Here is a 23170-nt window from a genome sequence, read left to right as displayed (position 1 = left end):
GCCTTTGAATACAAGTATAATATTTTAGCATATGAATGAAAGATAGCTGAATTTATCTAAGTATGACTATGAAAGTATAAGTAAATAGCATAGGTCATATCTCCTCCTTTGGTCCTGCTTACGAGCCACTATTTATAATAGTAGGGCTGGTGGAGATAGCCTTAAACAACTCCCTGAAAATCAGGAATTAGTTGCTGGAATCTCGGACTCCACTTCTGGCAGCAGTTACTAGGTTATTTGAATTGGTCTTCCTACTTTTTAGGCACGTAGAGAGTGATGCTTGAGCATACTTCTCTTTAGACTTGGTCTCCTTGATTTTAGGAACTGATTTCCTTGACTTTGGCTGAGATATTTAACCTTCTACTGCTGTAATATTCTCGTCACCTGGTAGCTGGTAGCTGCATACTACTGCTATAGCTGGGTGCGTCTTGGCTAGCTGTTCCTGCATAGAGAATCTGATTAACCATAGCTGCTTATAAGCTGGTGTTGCCTACTGAAGCTGTATTGAGTGCTTAGGAAAAAGAGCCATAACAGATATTGTAACACCCCCAAAATCCACGCGCGCCTACCACTGCTGCGTCGCGTCGACCTCGGGGGCGTTACCGCCGCGATGGAACGCAAGGCATAATAAGAGTTACGATAACTTAAAACATTAACTTGAAAACTAAAATGCAGCGGAATCAAAATATAAATACAACTCGGGAATCATCAATGACCCCTTTCATTCAAACCACAAACCATTTATATAAGTCTTAGAAAAACCAATAATACTTATTTCAAAATGTTTTAATGTAAATACCAAAGCCTAGTCCCCGTATGCTCGAGAATATGCAGCAACACCAGCACACCTAGTCTGCTCCCCATTGTAGCATCAATGGTTCATCGCAGTTCATCAAACACATAATAACACACAATCAGCTATGCTGAGTACGTAATGAACCATTGAATACATATAAGCATAAATGATGCACACATGAACAATCTTAAGCATGATGCTACATTATGTTACATCCTTTAACCTTTATATCTTTAATCTTTAATTGGCATCGAACGGGCACCGTCATCTTACTAGAATCATACGGGCTACTGAATCCTTAACAGACACTAGGTCTGTTAGATGAAATGCAAATACGGTTTTGTTCCGTCTCACACCCATCACCTTAGTATGCATACCCCCAAGATCGAACGGAACCTTCCGCCTACTTGAGTGTCAAAATATAAGGACACTACTGTCGTCACAGTAGGCCTGCGTAGGAGCGTAGGACAAGTCCCACACTCCCCCCATTGTTCATCACTTGTAGGGAGTCCAGCTACAAGATATTGCCATAATTCATTTTAATATTAACCATTCATTTCATAACCACATATAGTCATTACCTTTTCTCTTAGTTACAATGCTCAAATTGTATCTCTTGTAACACTCTTGTTACACTATGGATACATAGAATCATTTACCTGTACTCTTAGTTAAAATGCTCAAATCGTATCTCCTATAACAACCTTGTTACACTATGGATACATAGAATCATTTACCTGTCCTCTTAGTTACAATGCTCGAATCATATCTCTTGTAACAACCTTGTTACACTATGGATAGATTTAAAATGCTCTTGTTTATACTACGATAGAATTAAGCATTCCAATGCAACATATCGATTTCAATTACAAATGTCTAACCAGACAATCTCAATCAATCAAATGTTCCCTATCATGCTTCTAGGTTCCAATAACATAGATTGCAACCTAATCATGATACTAATACTTGGGATTAAACTGGTACGCGTACGTACCTTGTAACGGAGAATTTTCGCTGTCTTAATCGAACGTTCCGCTTATGAAATTGGGACCTAAACCGTTAAATAAAAGCTTTAGTGCTACGTCAATGGTAATATTAACAACTACTACGTAACTAAGACTATACGGTTTAATAATTCGAAGTAAACGATTAATAAACCCCTTGTTAAAGAATTTTCGTTACTTTTCTTATTATAAAGAGTTTAACGTCTTTTAGGAGTCAAAGCTAGTGAACATACTAATATTAGGTGTCATTAGTCCACTATCTTTACCAAACCAGTTAAATTATAAGTCCAACCATGTTTTATGTCCAAATCTTATGTCCAAAACTCTTAGGTCCAATCCAGTATTATGTCCAAAAGTTATATTCGCAATTATAGTTAGAATAATAACATGAACTCATTAACTTGAATTATTAATTAATTAATTATAATTTAACATAATTATGAAAACACACATTATAATTAAACTTAATATAATATATTCAATATATAAAATGTTTTATACCGTTAAGCTCGCCGGAAATCAAATTCCGGCGACCGATTTCCGGCAACGGCACACAACCCCAAGCTCTACCACAGCAGCCGCACGGCTACGCTCGAACCAGCCCTCGATTCGCACAGCAGCAGCCTCGCGCACGCTTCGAGCTTCGTCGCACAACTCGCACAGCAGCAGCGGGCCTCGCGCAAGCTTCGTCGCTCGCGTCTTGCTCGCTCGTCGCTCAGCCCTCGAACCTCGCAGCGCTTCGCCGCACCTCCTTCTCTCGCACAGCAGCGCACCCTCGCCTTCGCACAACCTCGCAGCACTTCGACTCACACACCCTCGCACCACCACGCTCGCGAGCCTCGTCACTCGCAGCATCTCGTCGCACACCTCGATGATGATGCGAGAAGGAGCAGAGAGAAATTGAGAGAAGAGAAGGAAGGGAGATGACGGCTGAGGGAGGAAGGGAAATTTAGGGTTTCACAAAGTTCCTCCTCTTCTTTTCCTTTTTATAACCTTCTAAAAGTGGTAACTCTAGATCGGGTAAACTCGGCTTAACTTTTATGAATCCGAAGTTAACACAACCGACTCGTATTAATATTATTATATTCTTATTATTCTGTAAATAATATTAAAATGCCTTTTTATTAACTTCTTGGTATTTCTTAATTAATACGAATTAATTCTCAAAATACGGAGTATTACAGATATCATCTGTTATTTCACTATTTTGATAATGACATATAATTAAAGTTTACATATTTTAAGTTTATTAATTTTGTTTTTAGTTTTTTGTTAGAAGTAATTTGTTTATGTCTTAGATCTATTTCTCCAGTTTATTTTGTTATGTTTATTTTACTATTCTAGTTTTAATTAGTGTAATTATCTTTAAGTTTCACAAATAACATGTTAAATAACTTATGAAGATTTGATTAGGTGTTTAATCAAGTTTAAAGTTATTTATAATTTATTTGTGTTATCCGATTAATATTGTGGATGTAACAAATGAAAATATTAAGATTCCATAATATTGTTTTTAGTTAGTGCATGTGCAGCATCTATTGTTACCTATAATCTAGGAGCCGCAAAACACTAACCTAAGGAGGCGCTTACAAATAGAACGTTGAGGTAGTTCCTATAATTTAGGAACCGCTACAACCTAACTATTTGTGAGGCGTGTGAACATGGAGAAGTGGCTGAGATCGTGGCTGAGATCCTGGAAGCCAAACTGGACAAACTATCAACGGTAAAACTGCAACGGAAAGATTATGGAGAAGTAGCTGAAGCTACGTGTAATCATGGAGAAGTTTTTGGAGAAAATCGTGGAGAAGTGCTTGAGAAATTAGGTCTCTACAAATAGACATTTGTAACGGATCTTTTAGTAATACTTTCAGAATTTTATGTAATATTCTTAGAGAAAGTACATTCGGTTTTCTTCTTCTTAGAAATTGATGTATTATAGATTGGGTTGAGTGAATCTAAGTCTGTAATCAATTTGAGAGAAAAAGAGAAGAGAAGAGAGAAAGAGAAAGAGAAAAGGCTTTGAGTGAAGTCAAGGGAGAAATCAACTGTTCAGGGGGAATAGGCTGACAGGGAACCAGTTCCTAGAGGAATAGAGTTGGTCCGAGTTTAGGTTGTACAAAAGAGAGTCTTTTGGCCTAAAAGTTATTAAAGAGAATTGAGTCAAAATCCCTCGTGGTCAAGGTTTTTCTTCCTATTGGGCCTAGGAAGTTTTCCTTGTAAAAATCCTGTGTTCCTAGTTCTTTCTAAATTCATGCAATTATTTCTTTCTTACTTATTCATTCTTTTATTTCCGCAAAAAGTTTGAAAATCTCTCCAACTACAATTCACCCGCCCCCCCCCCCCCTCTTGTAGTTGCTTAAGCGTTCGTCCAAGACTAACAATTGGTATCAGAGCCTAGTTCCTCCAAAATCAGTTAACACTGAGGAGCTAGTTCCTGGAAACGATGAACACATCAGGGAGAAAGACTGGAAGAAGGTTACTCAACACAGCGTCCACCCATGTTTAATGGCAAGTATTATCCATACTGGAAGAATCGTATGGAAATTTTTATCAAGGCCGAAAATTATCAAGTTCGGAGAGTAATAGAGATTGGTGACTTCGAAGTCACAGAGAAAAATGAAAAAGGTGAAGACATTCCTAAGCCTCTCTCAAAATTTGTTAAAGATGACTTCGACAAGATGGAGATGAACAACTTGGTCAAGAAAATTATTCACTGCGGTCTTGGTCCCCATGAACACAATCGAGTCATGGGATGCAAGTCAGCCAAGCAAATGTGGGAACTTCTTCAAGTTACTCACGAAGGAACAAATGAAGTCAAGAGATCAAAGATTGACATTCTCATGCACAAATATGAGCTATTTCAAATGAAGCCTAAGGAGTCTGTTCAAGAGATGCTCACAAGATTCTCCAACATCATAAATGAGCTTGAATCTCTAGAAAAGATCATCACTCCCGAGGAACAAGTACGTAAAGTTCTACGAAGTCTTCCTCAGGATGAAAAATGGATGGCAAAGGTTACTGCCTTGCTCGAAACTAAAGATTTCACCACATTCAATATCGAGCAACTTTCCGGTTCCTTGTTAACTCATGAAATCCATCTAGGAACTCATGAAGTTGACTCTAGTAGACCCAAGGCCTTGGCTTTCAAGTCTGATGATCTGGAGGATTCAGAAACTGATGATGAAGAGGCAGCACTGATCGTGAAAAAATTCAAAAAGTTCTTTAACAAGAACTACAAAGGGAAGAATATGAAAAAGTCAGGAAAGCTAAGCTGTCACAAGTGTGGAAGTCCGGATCACTTCATAAAGGAATGCCCTCTCAGGGAAAATGAAAAGAGCAAAGGAAAGTACAAGGAAAAGGGAAAGGAACAACAAAAACCTTTCTCAAAAGTTGATATGAGAAGGGCCATGGTAGCTGCAAAGTTCTTACACTAAGTAGCATCACCTACTGCCTAAACATACATTTCGTGCTTGTAAGCGGAAAGATGATCATCAAGGTTAGTCGTTCCATCAAACGGCTCAATTGTAGGGAGTTTAAGCTTTATGAAAGGGGGAGCCTCCATTATCCTAACCGAGAAAGGAGTTATCTAGTTGATACAGAGAGCTCCCTGTTGTCTTTCGAGGGGTATGAACTCCTTATAATACTCCTTCAAAACGAGGTTCAATGAGGTATTTGATGGAGCTGCACGTCGGTAGACCATCGATTGAATTATCGTTTTCTCCTGATGTCGACGAAGGAGGGAAGGACCCAGACTTCTTCCTTCTGTACGAGAGTATATCTTCAAAGGTGGATTTCTCAAATACGGAGTAGACCATGTAGCCGATTGTTGACCCTTGAGTTTTGAAGATGAGTTAACCACAAAAGACATAGTGTATTTTATTTATGTTGTTGCAAGGTAATTCATTTTCGAGCAAAGAGAATTCTTGATTGAAGATTAAAACGGAGAATTAATCAAAGATCAAAGTAAAGATGTTCGAGTGATGAAGAATCAAGCATGGAATGAAGAATAGAATACATTAGGGTGTATTTATTATCTTCATGTTAAGGTTGAGTGTAAGCTCAATTAAGTTCGTGGTGAATTCTCAAAGGAACTTGTTTTTGTTCCCATGATAGGAACAGACCTGGCACTGTTAGGAACAAGGTTAGGGAACAAGACTTAAAACTGGTTTAGGAATACCTAAGAGTCTCTAAAGTTGTGCGCCTAACTCTGAGTATGCGCCCAATATGTTAGTTAGAGTTTTAGGGTTGTTTTAATTAAGATCCAATATTTTAGGGAATTTGTTTTTAGTTTGTTAGGAAAAGATTTTAAAACAAATTTTCGGATTTTATTTAGAAAAATATCTAACTGTTATCTTTTATAAAAGATTTTGTTTTCAAAATAAAATATCTTTCCGGTTCTTAAAAAGAGGATTTCGTTTTACAATATAAAACTGGTTTTCGATTTTATTAAAGTTATTTTGAAAAGATATTTTCCTAAAATCTAGCTAAAAGTAATTGCTTTATTTATTTCCTAAAATGAGATTACACGCCTACAGTTACTGCTATATGGTTATGTAGTTAGTGGGTTTAGTGGCTTGGATAATTATCTCCCAAGTATTTAATTAATTTAAATGAGTTTAATTATTCCCCAAGTTTGTAAGACCACATAACTTGTTACTGCTTCTCTTATTTAGTGAAGTAGTGGATTAGTGGGTTAATTACTTATCAAGAAATATTTAATTTAAATTGATTAAATTAATTAAAGTCATGGAGATCATGGGTTAGTGGATTAATTAGTGGATAAAATGTCTTGTCTTAATTGTCTATAAATAGGCGCCTAAAACCTTAGAACAATTTGTGTCTGACTTAGCTAATTTGTCTTAGTTGTCTAAAAGAGTCAGTGCCTTTTCCTTAAGATAATTCATACTTAGATTAATCGAGTTTATTACTCTTCCATTGTTTTACAAAGTGTATTTTTGAGAAAAAGGTTTGAGTGAACTCTTGTAAGTGTGAGAAGCTTTGAGTGAAGCAAGAGAAAGAAAAAGAGAAAGAGAAAGGAATTTCTAGTGAAGTTTGAGAGGAACGTCAGTTGTGGGAACTGTCGTTGGGAACTTGAGTTGAGTGACTTAAGTTGAGAATCGAGAGAAAAGTAATAGGTTGTAATCAGAGTTGTTTTGGCCTATTATAGTGGAAAGTTGTGTTAAAATCCCTTGTGGTCGAGGTTGTTTCTTCTTACTAGGCCTAGGAAGTTTTTCCTCGCTAAATCTCTCGTGTTCCCATTGTTTGTTCCCAAGTTTACTTTAAATTCCGCAAAAAGTATAGCTTATTCTCTCACTATAATTCACCCCCCCTCTTATAGTGCTCATATTATACAACACCGATCGTTACATTGCACCAAATTTCTTTGCTTCCAAATCATCCCGAGCATCTGTTTCCATCTGGTATCCACTCAGACACATATTATCCCGATATCTCACCACTAAGTTCCGGTCTAGCCTTCTACGATGCTCACTACAAACACGTTGCTTTCCTTGGCTTCCCTCATAGAAACTTCCAGATGAGCAGGTCAACTTGGACCTGTAATATTCTCTTGAGAGCGTCCTCGAAGAGGAGCTGGATTGGGAACAGCCGGCTCTGCATTCACATGAAAAAACATCATATTCTTCTTGATTTGTTTCTAGACGACTGATGCCATCTTTATCAGAAAATCATTCAACACATGTTCCAGATGAGCAACAATACAAGACTTTCAAGATTTTCCTTGAGGACATGCTCTTGTCGTTCTCCAGGGATGTTAAACGGAGACCTATCCTTCCTCGAGGTGGACGATCATCATCCACGATGTCCTCTATCTGAACCTGATAACTGCTATTTCGAGCTACATTAGATGAGTGACATTCAATCATCGTTGCGTCTCCCCACAAACGGCACCAAATGTTATGTACTCTAAATAGTTAAACTGCCTTTTCTTCCTTCAATAAGTTCTTGGAGAGACTTGTGCTAGCAATGCCTTGCTTCTCAACCCGAACCTGCAGCAAAAAAAACCAACCCTGGAGGTTTGGGTGGTGGTTTTTCCATCGAAGCTAAGTCAACTGAGGTAAGGAATTAGGTTTAGTGATAGAAAGAAAGAGAGTATATTATAACATAGTGATGGCACACAATTCAATATGATCTACCTTTTACCTTATTTTGAGGGGACTATTTATAGTGTTGGGAATTTCAAAGCTGTCATGTGATGTCAATGGGAGCATTTGATTGGTCGAGCAATCAGAATTCGCCATGTGGATTGGAGGTTTTATTTCAGCCAATCATATACAACTGTTGTTGGGATTTAGGTTTGATTATCCCTTCATTTCTTAAACGGACTTAAAATTTCGTAAAAAAGAATAATCTCTTCCAAAAGGTCATATTTTTTCCCCATTGTTAATGACACATGGAGGCCTCTAATTGGTCTATGTGTACTCTTATTAACCCTTCATTTTTAGGTTACAACAAATATATAAATTTTATTAAAATGATCCACACATCTAGAATTAAATTTAAATCTAACTGTAATTTGTATTTGGTGCCAACGAGGAAAATGGACTAAAGCTTAGAAGAGGACCCAAATAAAGCAAACATACGATTTAGGTCTAAAAATATGGCTATACCTTCACATAACGAAATAAAGATTAGAGAAGAAAAGAAAAGAAAAGAGAAATCATTGTTTGTCAAAGGATAATTTTACCAAAATTTACAAGCTTAACTATTGGACCTTTTAAGATAAATAAGATTTTGATTAATGGACAGCAATTGCAACTACTCCATTATATTTGCATCATTTTAATTGAATTTTATCGCTAATTAGGCGATAATATAGAAAAATAAAGTAAAAGGAAAATAATACTGTAAGTAATGCGATAATAAATTGAGGGAAAAAAAAAGAAATACTATCATATACGCCACACCTCTGAGAAATATAAAAGTTAGATGTTGGAAGAAGCTACTCCCTCCATCCCAAATTATTTGCTACATTTGCTTTATCACAAAGACCAAGGAGGAAGTGGGGACCATTGCCATAACAAGAATTAACAAAAAAACAAATAGGTAAATTGTGGGACCTATGTACTATATATGGAAATATTTACAAAATCAAGGAGGGAGTGATGACAAATTTGTAAATAAAGTGTGGGACCTATGTACTATATATATGTACTTCCTCCGTTTCAAAATAGATGGTACATTGTGATTAAAACGAATTCCTAGGCAAAATTTCATAAGTATGTTTAAGTAGTATAAAAAGAGGTAGATTAATTCTAGTGGTCCCATGTGAAAAGGAGGGAGAAAGAAAAAGTTGGGGACCACATGTATTAATTAAGTAAAATGGTAAAAGTGTAAGGCAAAAGTTACTAAATAAGGAAAAAAAAAACAACGTATCATCTATTTTGAAACACCCATAAATAGACAATGTATCATCTATTTTGAAACGGAGGAAGTATATAAAAAGTTTGTAGTCATGTGGGATAAGTTCAGTTCCAATAAGTTGTAACACATTATAATATAAGTTTTAATAAATAAAACAAGTTGAGATAAGTCAAATAAGTTGAATAGAATGTACTCTGAAGATGTACTTTTTAAGTATCTACTTTTCCTAATTTGTCCTTACTCGTCATTAATAACAGTGATGGTTAAGAAGTGTGTAAAGAATTGTGCAGAAATTAAGTGAAAATAGCATTCATAGGGACGGGGTACTATTTCCAAAATGTTGTATAAGGGGCATTGACCACCTAACCAAATTGTTATAAAACTGAATAATTGTTTGTCGCATTGGTATAAAAGTTGTCTATTGTAATGAGTACAGAACGTCAGAACTTAGATGCATGTGACAAATGAGTATAGAATTACTCCCTCTTAACCAATTTATTTGCTACATTTTGCCATTTAGGTGTGTCCCAATGTATTTGCCTTGACTCAATTATCAACACAATCCGAATACGAAGAACAAAATAAAACACAGAGTGTAAAATCATTGTATCCAAAGAAAAAAAACACATTGTTATTTTGAACATAGTTTGGTATTTTAAAAAAACAAAGGGAAATATACATAGTTATAGACTTACCAAATATAAATATAACCCTTAATAATTGGAGGTGGTGAGTTTTCCCATCTTCAACAGCGAAGTATAAGGTTCCAACTCTTTGCTTGTAATTTAAGGAGAGTTGGGATGTATGGACCTCTAGGTAGGAACCCTGTGCGAAGGTAGCTCATAGGATTCTTTCTTACCTCATTTTTTTAAAAGTACAAACACAACCAAAGTACGCATGCTTAAATCATTTCTAAGTCACTATAAAGTCGAATAGTCGCGTATTTTTTGCACAGATGGAGTATATATCCAACCAAATGCACAATTAGAACTTTGGAAAGACTATGGACACCATTTTTTCATGCCACAGAAAATATACAGGCACTGCTGGCACTGCTGGCACTGCTGAAAGTTATGAGAGCAGAACTGAGGCAATCATTGGGAAGCAACAAGATCTTCAGGCAAGGAAGTTGGTGACAATAGTGAACCCTGGGTCCATCTCTTCAGCATTTCTAAGGCTGCCTTTGGCTGATCCATGGGAACCATGTGTCCAGCATCATGAACCTGTTTATATGCAACATACACATAAGCTCTGTCGAACAACTTTCAGGCATCAAAGAATCATCTGACCAAATAGAATTGAGAAATGGCTCCAATTTCAAATTAATATCAAATGATTCTGAACAAACTGTTTTGGATCTGAGTTTATTATTCCGAGGATAGCATACCTTGAGGAAACTTAGAGGGCCATGGCTCTTCAATATTCCTGCCTCAGAACCATCCACTTCAAATGGAACCTCAGATGATGCTACAAAATTATTCTGACCACTCCAATCCATAGCGTGTACCCATCTTGAGTTACCTAGGTGTACAATTTTACAACCCAATATTAAGCAACAATATAAATGGATATCTACTGATTGTGTCGGAGTTGGGAGATCATGTAGGGGGGACAATGTCAATTCGTTTTTTTTTGTTAGAATTTTACCAAGCCAATTGCAGATGAGATCATATTCTCCAGCATATACAAGCAACTGAATTCCATCCTCAAGAAGTGCTGGGATGCCAACCTCAAGATTTCTCATCCAATCGGTGAGCAACGCCTGATACACAGTGGGGCTGCAGGACACAAAATCAATGTCCCCAACACCCAGAGATGTCCTAACAGATTCCTGGTTTAAGAACTTCTCCATGTTTGAGAAGTCATAGCAGAGTTTACCCTCACACTTCTTCCTGATATCATAATACTGCAAAATCCAAGAAGGTTCCAGAATTCATCAATTTCATGAAAACTACATATGAATTATAGCTAGTTCCAGAGAAAGACTAAAGAAGCATTATTTAAACACGGGGTGATCTGATGGAAAGTTTTATCGAGTTCCATACGATCCAAATCCAAGTCCCCTTAAGCTTTCTTTGGCTCATAAACCTCAAACATTTGTGTTAGAAGCGCTTGGGTTCTTTCCTTATGTTTTTAAGTCCAAGTTCATGACATGTATTACATGGGTTAATAAGTAAAGCTCGTTGAAGCTGCTGCCTGAAGAAGAGGAACATGATTTGGAGGAGGTGAGACGTGAGCCCGAGTCTTGTTTGAGGCCTTGTTCTTTAAAAGCTTTATTGTGTGTATTGTAGCTTGGTCCATATATAGTTTGGGCTCGAGTTTTATTTTCTTAAGTGTGCTTTAATTTCAGTTGTAATAAGTTAGAGCTGCGGTTTGTCTAAGCTCTAGGATAGGCATGCGATTAGGAATGATTGAAGCTCAGTCTTTGCTGCTTGGCTCGTTAATGGACGGTTTCAAAGGAGTAATGGGTGGAGAGATTTAAGGAGTTCTAGGAGTTTGTAACCTCCCTCATGTGGACGCTATTAAGGAGAGTTTGTAGCTGGTGACTTATCATTACATAGATGTTTGCATTCCTATAAATATAAGCTAATGAGAAGAGTATAAACAAATTTGTGTGATTGATAAAAAAACCTTGTGTTTAAGCGTTTTAACTTTGAGTTTTTCTCAAGCGAGTGTGCCCGTATCACTTTGATTGAGTTCTTGAGTAGTAAGCTTATGAGAGAGTTTTATCTCTGGCCCAAAACTCCAAAACTCTGAGTATTTTTTTGAGTTTTGGTTTCTATTCGTGTTTCGTGACTTTCTAAGGGTGAGTGAGTATTCTAGTTCCTTTAAGTTTAAGATCATCATCCATATTATGGAGGGTGGTATTACACTTAAATCACAATGTACGCTCTTTTCAGTTTAGTTCTGGCCGAAAACGAGTTTCAATAGTAGAATTTAGGTTCCAACAAAAAGGAAGATGCATGTTCATACATTAGTATCACCAGTTAGCAATTTAATGCTTGTAAATATAGTGTTGCATAGGACATATGATGTCAAGCAGGAGACTGTACCCTTTGTACCTGAAACAGTAGACCAAAGCATTGCTTAGAAGACGATAATAGTAGATTTGAAGGTGACATCGAAAGCTTTCTGTTCTTTTTCTGACCCTTAAAATTTCCAAAAGTAATTGAGTTACTCAAATGCCTTTAACATTTCCCCTCTCACCTTAATTCTTCCCCACAAGTGTGTAGGTATGCCATCGTATTAGCACGATAAGAGAAAAATGCAACAAAGAACCAGAAACAATTACCACAGAGTTTTATTGCTATTTCACACACAGGAACAATCTTGTTGATCACGTCGTAGGATGACTTCTTGATCAACCCCATCTCCAGTGCATAATCAGGATAAGCTTTGTATTGCACTGCAGGATCAGTCAGCCCGTTCCCAATAGCAAAACCCTATTCAATGAGATCAGATACTTTATGGACCTTATGGCTGCTAAAAGTTTGCACACCTGGATAAAAACCATCTATATATCCTATCAAATAAAAAATTAATACAAAAAAACCATCTTTATGCAGACCTTGAGGTTGATATGGATTCCTTTCTTAGCTTTGTTATTGCTATGAACACAAGAAGCAAAGGCAGGAATGTAGTGGCCAGCATACGATTCTCCAGTGATGTAGAAGTCATTTTTTGCAAAATCTGGGTGCTCAGTAAAAAATGCCTAATATTTGAAAGGAAATTCACCAAGTCAGAACTTCAATAATAAATTAATGGGGTAATATGCAAATGACAGGGACTAAAAGTGTAAATTTTAACTATATCAGGAGGTAAAGCATGGAGAAGATATCACATGAGAATTGTAGTTCCCGCAACAATAATGAGAAAATGACACACTTGCATAAGTTGCTAACTATAGAACTCAAACTACCACTCAAGTAACAAAAGCAAATAGGAGAAAATGAGCAGATCAACAAGGTTCACCTTCTCAGTGCATCTACATCAACAACCATCTTAGGAAGCGTCTGCAACAAGACCAATAATATATTTTCCGAGGCTATTTCTTTAAAAATGACTACCATCAGTAGTGACGGTAACACTGCTTTACTAGTATCAGAAAGCATTCCAGGAAAATTGCTCTCCAAACTCTTTCTCATAGCAAAGCAGAGATCAACACAGTTTGATCTAACTTATGTGTAAGAGAAACGAGTACAATAGAAACACAAAATTTATACAGTTTGCTACTTCTAATGACGTCTCAATAAGTCAAGACTACACAACGTAGATGGTGTAGGCTGACAGGCAAGCCACCGGTCTCCCTTCCTTGGGTCCCGCAAGGGACCATCATGACCAATTGATCTCGGACTTACCTTAGTTACACACTTACACTAGTCCTTACATTTCCACACAGGGATTGAAATTGAGGCCCATCTTTTGTTTTCTAAATGCTTGGTAACCTGCCCAATTAAAAAGAGGTCTGAAACAGGTAGTCCATCGCAGCTGATTCTTGAGGAAAGGTAGGACCCCGAGTTGGTATGGTCAAAGAATCCAAACTCTAGACAAGAAGAAAAAGACTGCCCTAATCCTTCTCTCATTTAGGTTTTGCGGAGATGTAAGACAACCTTGAGGGAGAGACTCATCCTAGTCTCATTAATCCAGGTCACATTCAGGGAAATTCCTAACCACCCACTTGATAAACACCAGTTTCACTAGACCAGCTGGAGATTTAAGCTTAAGTTGCCAAGTACTGAACTTGAATCTGAGACCACAACAGAAAAAAAGAACGAGCCCCTTAAGACTCATGAGGTTAATGAGTTTGATTAGCATATGGAGTAGTTTGTTAGGTCTAGTCATGACTCTGATTCTCACCTGAACTCTTGTCATGAACCTGAACTCTTGACTGGAGGCAAGGATCAGTGCCTTTAACTAGAGGCTTAAAATGAGCCAAGTCTTGTTAGGCTGCATTTGGAAACAGCAATTCATTTCAAATGATAAATTTCAATTCCAAAAGATGTGTTCGGGAAATGACAGAATTTCAAATTCAACATGATGATTGGAGGTGAGTGGAATTTGTAAGGATAGACTTGTAAATTTAAATGTCAGGACTTCAGGAGTCCCACTAATGAAGGACTTCCTGTGCCAATAATTTGATTCATCAATGGTGGATAATCAATTAAAGGAAATAAATAAAAGAAATAAAAAAATCAGCTTAACTTAGCATCAACCTCGGATTCAATATGGGGAAAAATAAATCCCCAACTCCATAATTTACTCATATGAAAAAAAAATCACAAATAAAAACCCCTACATCTTAGCCTAAAATTGAACCTTCCAAAGATTGAAGATCCAAATTTGTAGCACCAAAATTAAGTTCTTGCGCCATGCGAACTGTTCGAAAACACGGGAACAAGAAAAGACAGATCAATTTTTTAATAAAAATAAAAAAGAAATTCTAAAATAGTGTTCCATATTGATTCAAATTGCAATTATATGTTGTTTTGTGGATTATTTAGAAGTTTTTACCTGAAATTATAAACCCTAATATTTTTCCCAGATTAATTTTTTGGGTGAAAAATAATAATTTTAGATTCCAAATTGGCAAAGTAGTTTAATTGAGATAAAATCAAAGCTTCAAAATTGAAATTGACCTCAAATTGAACAAAAAAACTTCAAATTTTTTCCTCAAATCGAACAAAATAGCTTATAACATCAAAGATTTGTTTTCGAAATTGTTCAAAAATAGTTTTTTGCGGAAAATTGAGTGAGGAATCGCGACCTTACCGAGGATGGTCATGAGCCGACGATATTGGAGGAGGAGAGAGAATTGCAGTGACAAGGCGGCGGCAGTTATGGAGGAGAGAGAGTTGTGGTGGTTGGAGTTGGGGTTGGGGTAGTGGTAGAGGAGAGAGAAACAATGAATGAGGAAATCAATAGGGAAGAAATTGAAATGACGTTAATTGAGTTGGAACTGGAATTCATTAACATGGAGTAATGTGTTTAATGGTTTGGATTTGGGACAAATACAAATCCAAATTCTTGAAATATCAAAACAACAAATTTGGTCTAATTCCACAATTTCAAATGAAATATATGATTCCACACACCATTAAGGGATTCAATTTTCACTTGTCTCCTGCACCTTAGTATGACTCAAGGTTTAGTTAAGCGCTTTATTTTGGTAACAGGTCAATTCTTTGTTGGTTCATGCAGACTAGAAGCTTATTATGAACGAACACGAAGCAATCTGACCTTAGCTTGTATTAAGAGTCAAATCAATAGAGAGAGAGAAGAGCAATTAGATTCATGGGAAGTTGATGCAAAATAAAAATTCACGAGGAAAAAAGGAGGCCAAGTATGAAACTAATGTTTTGCATTCAAAATATATAGGTATCCTCCATTTCATTATTATTGCAATATCACCCCTTGGCAACTTTTTAAGAAAGCTATGAGAAGAGGAGAGAGATACAAATAGATAAAAAGTGAGATCCATGTGATAGGAAAGAGATAGAAAGAAGATATTACCACACCAAATAAGAAAATGTTGCAATTTATATAAACCTTCCAAATAAGGGAAACGTTGCAATTAAATAATATTAGAGCAAGTATATATACAAATCGAAAAAAGTAACCTCTACATTACTAAAACATACAATAACTAATACCAATATATCCAAAGTCTCGTGAAAATCAATGTAAAAGATATGTACAATGCATATGTAACTAAGAAGAGAGTCCTTAAAGCAGGAAAGTTAGTATGAAGAGGAAAATCCTACATATACAAAGGATTTGTGCCAATCTGAGCCTTCACATTAGTTTCTGATGTTTCAATGAGCATGCTAGGAACTTCAGGTAACAAATCAATTAGAGATAATATTAAGAGAGTAAACACATAGATATTGTATTGATCGAGCAAAGAAGAAAACCAAGTACAATCACACTCATTCAAAAGGAACGTGAGCTCTCCCAAGTCTACCTTTCATTACAAAATTCTGGATAAATCTCTTCTCTCACTTCTACCCTTATAAATATATTCTAGAGTGTGAGCTACATTCCCCGTGTGTCACTTTCTAACAAACTTCCCTAATTCCAGCAATCAATAAAATCGCAGTAACTAACTTTTAGTGCCAGGTCATACTAGAATCAGTTACTCCTCTTAGATCTCCTAGTGTATGTGAACTTGATAGGTGGCCTAGCACGTGATGTAGCATTACCCCCCTCCCACGCTGCCACCTTGACCTCAAGGTGGAAAGAGGGAACAGAGTGAGCAAGGAGTTGTAATCCTCCCAAGTAGCTTCAACATCAGGTAGAGCCTTCCATTTGATTAAGACTTCAATGTCAGACACGCGTGCCAAGGAACTGGGTCTCACTCCTTGCTTCATGAGCCTCCATAACCATGTCGCACAGAGTTGTGAAGGGATGGAAAGTGGAGGAATGCTGGTACCCGTTGCAGGTTTCAAGAGTGAAATGTGAAAAACATTACGTATCTTGGAGGATGGAGGTAGGTGCAGCATGTCGGCAACATTCTGCTATGAATCCATTTTAGGGGGAAGGGTAATTTAGATATTATCTTCATTAGTTAGCTTGGGGAATAAGCTAGGTAGTTGTGCTAAGGAAATCACTGTATATATATAGGGTAAATTAGACAGAAAAGTATGTTGAATATTGATAAGAAAATTGGGTGAGCTTTTAAGAGTTCATTGAGGAGAGCATAAGCCTTTCGAAAGCTTGTAATTATTCGTTTTATTGCTGTAATTTCAGTTTATGAATCAAATCTTCTATTTCTTCCTTAATCTATGCTATTAATGGTGTCCAAGCTATGTTAATCCATAGGAAATGGTATCAGCAGCACAATTCTGGGAGATTTGAAAGTTGATTTTCGAATTTGAAAAAAAATATCTACAATGGAGTTCGCCGAAAAACTGCAGCGAAATATATACAAATGTGGATAAATGAGGAGTTCACCTACATCATTGATGTATTTGATCTGGGATGAATCAAACACAAGAGTAAACGTGCGGAATATCAATGTATCACTCGAACAAAGTAACAATGGATAGTACTTAGACGTTTAATGATAAAGCTAAGCTACTACAAGAAACGATCTAAGGGTTTTGATGCGTAAAGGCAAAGCCACCGGCAATTAAGAAGGTTGAACACTCAAAAGAATTCAAAAAGCACAAAGCACAAACTGATTTCATTCATTGATCTAAACGTAAAACCTTAAGCTATTTATAAGAATAAAAAACATAACCCTAATAGGCTTAGGACAAGTCCCTAAGTCCTAGACTCCTAACACACTTGAATCATGTAAAATCCATCGTTTTAAGAACATAGGCAAAACCATGACTCCTAATCAAAACAAAATAACAAAAACTAAAACCGACTCAAACAAGGATATGAAGAAGTTCACCACGTGAACTCTCCTAAGCTACGCTAACTATTTAGCATGCCACTCTCATGCTTAACCATGCACACAAGCACGTGTGTTGAAGATCCTACAAACCTTCCATGCATAGCCTCAATTAACTCCATATCTAAAATAACATTTTTATGCATAAAGGCTAGCACATCATCATCCATACTTGGATCATACTCCTCTTCTTCGAAAGCAATTGTCCTCAATTGAGCCACATCATCATCATGTACGTAAGGTGCTAAATCTGCAATGTTGAAAGTGTCACTCACCCCATAGTCTCCTCGGAGCTCTAATTTGAAGGCATCGTCATTCAATTTCTCAATGATCTTGAAAGGCCCTTCTGACGTAGGCATCAACTTGTTTTTTCCTCTAAGTTAGGGAACCTCTCCTTGCGAAATGTAGCCATACCAAATCACCAACCTTGTACTCATGTTGCTTGCGATTCTTGTTGGTTAACACTTTGTACCTTGCATTCACTTTCTCAATTCTTGCTCGAACTTGTGCATGTAGCTTCATCATAGCTTGCGCCTTAGCTTGAGCATCACCATGCACATACTCACGTTTTGGCAATGGAACGAGATCAATTGGCAACCTTCGATAGGCGTCATACACCACTTCAAATGGGGAGTGTATATAAACATAGGTAGGAGAACGATTTTATGCAAACTCGGCATGGGATAACTTCACATCCCAATCTTTAGTACTCTTCCTTACCAAACCTCCAAGCAAGGCGCCAAGGGTACGGTTGGTCACCTCTGTTTGTCCATCAGTTTGGGGGTGATGAGAGGTGCTAAAACAAAGCTTTGTACCAAGCATCTTCCAAAAGGTTTTCCAGAAGTAACTCATGAACTTGGTATCTCTGTCATTCACTATTATTTTAGGTACTCCATGCAAACGTTTGAAGTACAAATCAGCTACTTTTGAGGCATCATCCGTTTCATGGCAAGGAATGAAATGAGCCATTTTAGAAAAACGATCCACTACAACCATAATGGAATCCTTACCCCTTTGTGTACGAGGCAAACCTACTATGAAATCCGTGGAGACATCTTCCCAAGGAAATTCCGGATCAGGTAAGGGAGTATACAACCCTTAGTGAATTGTACTCTTCAACTTTTGACAAGTGGCACATCTAGCAATCACCCCTTGTACATCTCCTTGCATCTTAGGCCAATAAAAATGTTCTTGCAACATTGCAAGGGTCCTAGTAATACCAAAAAGGCCAGCAATTCCTCCTCCATGAACCTCCCTAACAAGCAATTCACGTATGGAACAAGAAGGAATACACAATCTATTACCTTTGAAAAGAAAACCTTCTTGCATCACATAGGATCCCATGCCTCCTTGACCATACTCCGCAACAATAGGACCAAAATCAACATCGTCCTTGTAGTATGTCTTGATAAGCTCGAAACCTAATAACTTGGTTTGAAGCACACCAAGCAAAGTATACCTCCTCGAAAGTGCATAAGCCACTATGTTATTTTTCCCTTCTTTGTACTTGGAAGAAAAGTTAAATGATTGAAGGAAATCAATCCACTTAGCATGCCTTGGATTGAGTTTCTGTTGACCATGTATATGCTTAAGAGCTTCATGGTCCGAATGTAAAATGAAATGACTAGGACACAAATAGTGACTCCAATGATCCAATGCCCTCACTATTGCATAGAAATCCTTATCATAGGTGGAATAGTTCAATCTTGCCCCATTTAATTTCTCACTAAAATAAGCTATGGGACATTTACCTTGCACCAATACCAACTCCAACTAGCATCACAATCAACTTCAAAGGGTTGTGAGAAATCAGGCAAGGCTAGAATAGGAGTATTACATAAAAGTTGTTTGATGGTGTCGAAGGCTTGTTGGGCTTCCCTATTCCATTCGAACTTCCCTTGCTTAATGCATTTGGTCATGGGGGGCCATAATGCTACTAAAATTCTTCACAAAACGCCTATAGAAGGAAGCAAGACCATGAAAAGACCATACTTGAGAAATAGTAGTAGGAATAGGCCAAAAGTTTATGGCTTCCACCATGGAAGGATCAACAGATACGCCCTCCTTAGACACAATATACCAAGGAAATTAACACTTGGAACCAAGAAGGAACACTTCTCCGGTTTAGCATAAAGTTGTTGCTTCCTCAAGACTTCAAAGATGGCCCTCAAGTGACCCAAGTGCTCAACAACACTTCGACTATAAATCAAAATATCATCAAGGTACACCACCACAAACTTGCCTAAGAACGATTTGAGCATTTCATTCATCAATCTCATAAAGGTGCTAGGAGCATTAGTAAGACCAAATGGTATCACAAGCCACTCAAAGAGACCCACTTTAGTCTTAAAAGCAGCCTTCCATTCATCTCCCTCCCTCATTCGAATTTGGTGGTAACCACTTCTCAAATCTATCTTGGAGAATACTGTTGAACCATGCAATTCATCAAGTAAATCAATCATCAAGTCTAGGAATGGAAAATCTATACTTGATGGTTATGTTGTTCACAGCTCTAAAATCAATGCACATGCGCCAAGTTCCATCCTTCTAGGGCATCAACAAGGCTGGTACAGCATAAGGGCTCATGCTCTTCCTCACATATCCCCTTCCCATTAACTCTTCAATTTGTCTTTGAAGCTCTTTAGTTTCTTAGGATTACACCTGTAGGCTGCCTTGTTCGGTAAAGAGGCTCTGGGAACAAGGTCAATTTGGTGCTCGATGCCTCGAATAGGGGGTATTCCTGGAGGTAAGTCATTAGGAAACACATCACCGAACTCTTCCAAGATTCGGACTACACACTTAGGAATAATAGGTTGCACATTGATGGTGCTCTCCTCACTCACTTGGAGTAACAAGTAACCTCCTTCTCCAACTCACTAGCAATTTGTTTCTCAGTCAAAAGCAAGTTATCTTTGGCGTGAGTTGCAGATATCACAAGAGGTTTCAAGGCGGTTTTCTTTGTCCCAATGGTTGCAATGTACACATTGGCACGCCCATCATACTTCACAAAGCGATCAAAAAAAATAAGTGCTTGTCTAGTTACCTTAACATCATTGCCATCACTTAGCCAGTGTAACTTGTAAGTTTTGGGGTGAGGAGTTGTTGGCCACGTTTCTCAATCAGTGCAGCTGCCACTACATTTGTGCAACTTCCATTATCAATGATCAAGTCACACAATCTTTCTTTCACAAGGCAAGCGAGTTAGAAAGATCTAATCCTTCTGAGTCTCCAAGGGTGCTACTTAGTGTAGGGTGCGCATAATGAGAGCCTTGCCACCTATCACTGGCTCCTCCTCCGAATCAGCTACATAGGCATCATCCCCTTCCCTTTCATACTCCTCTTCTTCGAGTCCTCTTTTGAGGCATAAACCTCGTCAATTTCTTAGATATCCCTCAAGGTCGTGACTCTATTATTTGGACAATCTTTAATGACATGGCCATATCCTTTGCATTTGAAGCAAATCCTCCTCTCTTTCGTGGCCAAAGGTTGTGAAGTTTTACCCTTATCTTGTTTGAACTTGTCAAACTTAGGTGTGAATTTAGTCGTGCTGCCTCCACCTTTCTCTCCTTGGTTTTTCTCATAGGCTTCACCCATGCTTCGAAAATGATGCTTTCTTGGACTTAGCATGTTTTTCCACCCTCATGGCCACTTGACATTCCTCTTCAAAGCTCCAATAAGGTTGTAAATCCACCTTCTTAGCCACCTTTTTGTCGAAGGCCTGTGATGTAACGAGCAATCTTATGCTCGACTTTCTCTTCTAAGTCACATAACATAGTAAGCCTCTCGAACTCAGCCACATATTCCTCCACACTAAGCGTTTCTTGCTTGAAAGATTGGAGTTTCAAGAACCTATCTTCGATATAATCCGTCGGCAAGAACCTCTTTTTCATACGTACCTTAAGTTGTTCCCAAGAATCAAGCCGAGTTTTGCCTTCCTTCCTCCTTTTGTTCTTGAGGTTTTCGAACCAAAGGCCAGCTCGTGAGTTTTAACACAGCCACTTTGAATCTTTTATAATCGTCATAGTCTTTATAGTCAAAGACACGTTCGATTTTTTGTAGCCACTCCAAGAACTTTTCTGGCTTCATGCTACCATCAAACTCTGGAAGATCAAGCCTCAACCCCCTCTCATCATCATGAAGTTGCCTTTGTCGAGGTCTATGTGGGGGTTGCTCTTCATCCAAACTAGAGTTCTGAGTGGCGGAACGAGCACTCCTAAGAGGACTATGAGATTGGTTCCTATGCCTACCACCATGTTGGTTATGTAAAAGAGTCACAAGCTCATCCATGCGTGCTCGTAGTTCTTCGATCTCCCTATCTCGACGGATATTGTGCGCTTGGTCGAGTGTGAGGCCTCAAGGCACTCTACCCTCATTTCCTTCCCCAAGGTTGTCTTCCATGTTGTGTGATTGAAACAGAACTTGTATCTTGGACAAGTTTTTTTATCAAACACGTTGCTAGAGGTATGGTCTTTGGTTAAGTTTTGTGGAAAACACAAAATCTTGAAAAAAAGATTCAATCTTTAAGGGTTTCTTGAAGGTTGAATGCACCCCTTCAATGGCCAAAAACAAAATTCTCAAGGATGAGAACCAAAGCTCGAAATCACATAAAATTTTTACAGGACCTAGCTCTATATGTCTTCAACACTCGACCATAATTTCATTCAAAAATTTGAAGCCAGTAGTTCGCAGTTTATTTCTACCCAGCATTGTTCCAGATTTGCCCGGTTTTAGGCCACTTCGAAAGATTAATCTCGAATATATAGTAAATCAGCTTCAAATCTTATGAAATTTCAGGACAATAAACTAGACAAGTAGTAGTCCGATATAGGCAAAAAAATCACTCGAAAATTCGATCGGAGGTGGGAGAACGAGTTGTTCAAATTTACCTCAAAAATCTGTCTAGGCAATTTTTTTTTCTTCTTTCTTATTAATAGGACTTGCTCTGATACCAAGATGACGTATTTGATTTAGGATGAATCAAACACAAGAGTAAACGTGCGGAATATCAATGTATCATTCGAGCAAAGTAACAATGGATAGTACTTAGACGTTTAATGATAAAGGCTAAGCCACCACAAGAAACAATCTAAGGGTTTTGATGCGTAAAGGCAAAGCCACCAGCAATCAAGAAGGTTCAACACTTAAAGTATTCAAAAAGCACAAAGCATAAACAGATTTCATTCATTAATCTAAACGTACAGCCTTAAGCTATTTAAAAGAAAAAAAAAATATAAACCTAATAGGCTCAGGACAAGTCCCTAAGTCCTAGACTCCTAACACACTTGAATCATGTAAAATCCATCGTTTTAAGAACGTAGACTCCTAATCAAAACAAAATAACAAAAACTAAAACCGACTCAAACAAGGATATGAAGAAGTTCACCAAGTGAACTCTCCTAAGCTATGCTAACTAGTTAGCACGCCATTCTCATGCTTAACCATGCACACAAGCACGTGTGTTGAAGATCCTACAAACCTTCCATGCATAGCCTCAATTGACTACATATCTGAAATAACATTTTTATGCATCAAGGCTAGCACATCATCATCCATACTTGGATCAATCACACACAAAAGAGATCGAGGGAT

General features: G+C 37.6%; 1 protein-coding gene and 1 long non-coding RNA gene across 2 annotated transcripts in view; both read right to left on the bottom strand.

Annotated features, from left to right (window-relative positions):
• Positions 1-640: 640 nt before the first annotated feature.
• LOC130591907 (uncharacterized) lies at positions 641-2462 on the bottom strand. The gene is made up of 3 exons (XR_008969848.1): positions 2302-2462; positions 1791-1847; positions 641-853 (listed from the first exon to the last, which is right to left on the bottom strand). It is a non-coding gene; the product is annotated as an uncharacterized LOC130591907 (long non-coding RNA).
• Positions 2463-9765: 7303 nt separating this feature from the next.
• The window catches only part of LOC104896903 (serine carboxypeptidase-like), a 28332-nt gene continuing 14927 nt past the window's right edge, over positions 9766-23170 (bottom strand). The window contains exons 4-9 of the mRNA XM_010683689.4: positions 12752-12895; positions 12476-12626; positions 12157-12245; positions 10831-11089; positions 10571-10704; positions 9766-10406 (exon numbers count right to left, since the gene is read on the bottom strand). Of these exons, the coding sequence (XP_010681991.2) occupies positions 10278-10406; positions 10571-10704; positions 10831-11089; positions 12157-12245; positions 12476-12626; positions 12752-12895 (906 nt within the window). The 3' untranslated portion in view covers positions 9766-10277. The remainder of the gene's footprint in view (positions 10407-10570; positions 10705-10830; positions 11090-12156; positions 12246-12475; positions 12627-12751; positions 12896-23170) is intronic.

The sequence above is a fragment of the Beta vulgaris genome, chromosome 6, assembly GCF_026745355.1.
Source record: "Beta vulgaris subsp. vulgaris cultivar EL10 chromosome 6, EL10.2, whole genome shotgun sequence".
NCBI classification, from domain to species: Eukaryota; Viridiplantae; Streptophyta; class Magnoliopsida; order Caryophyllales; family Amaranthaceae; genus Beta; species Beta vulgaris.
Note: the sequence above shows the minus strand (reverse complement) of the source record. Positions and strands in the feature narration are given on the sequence as shown.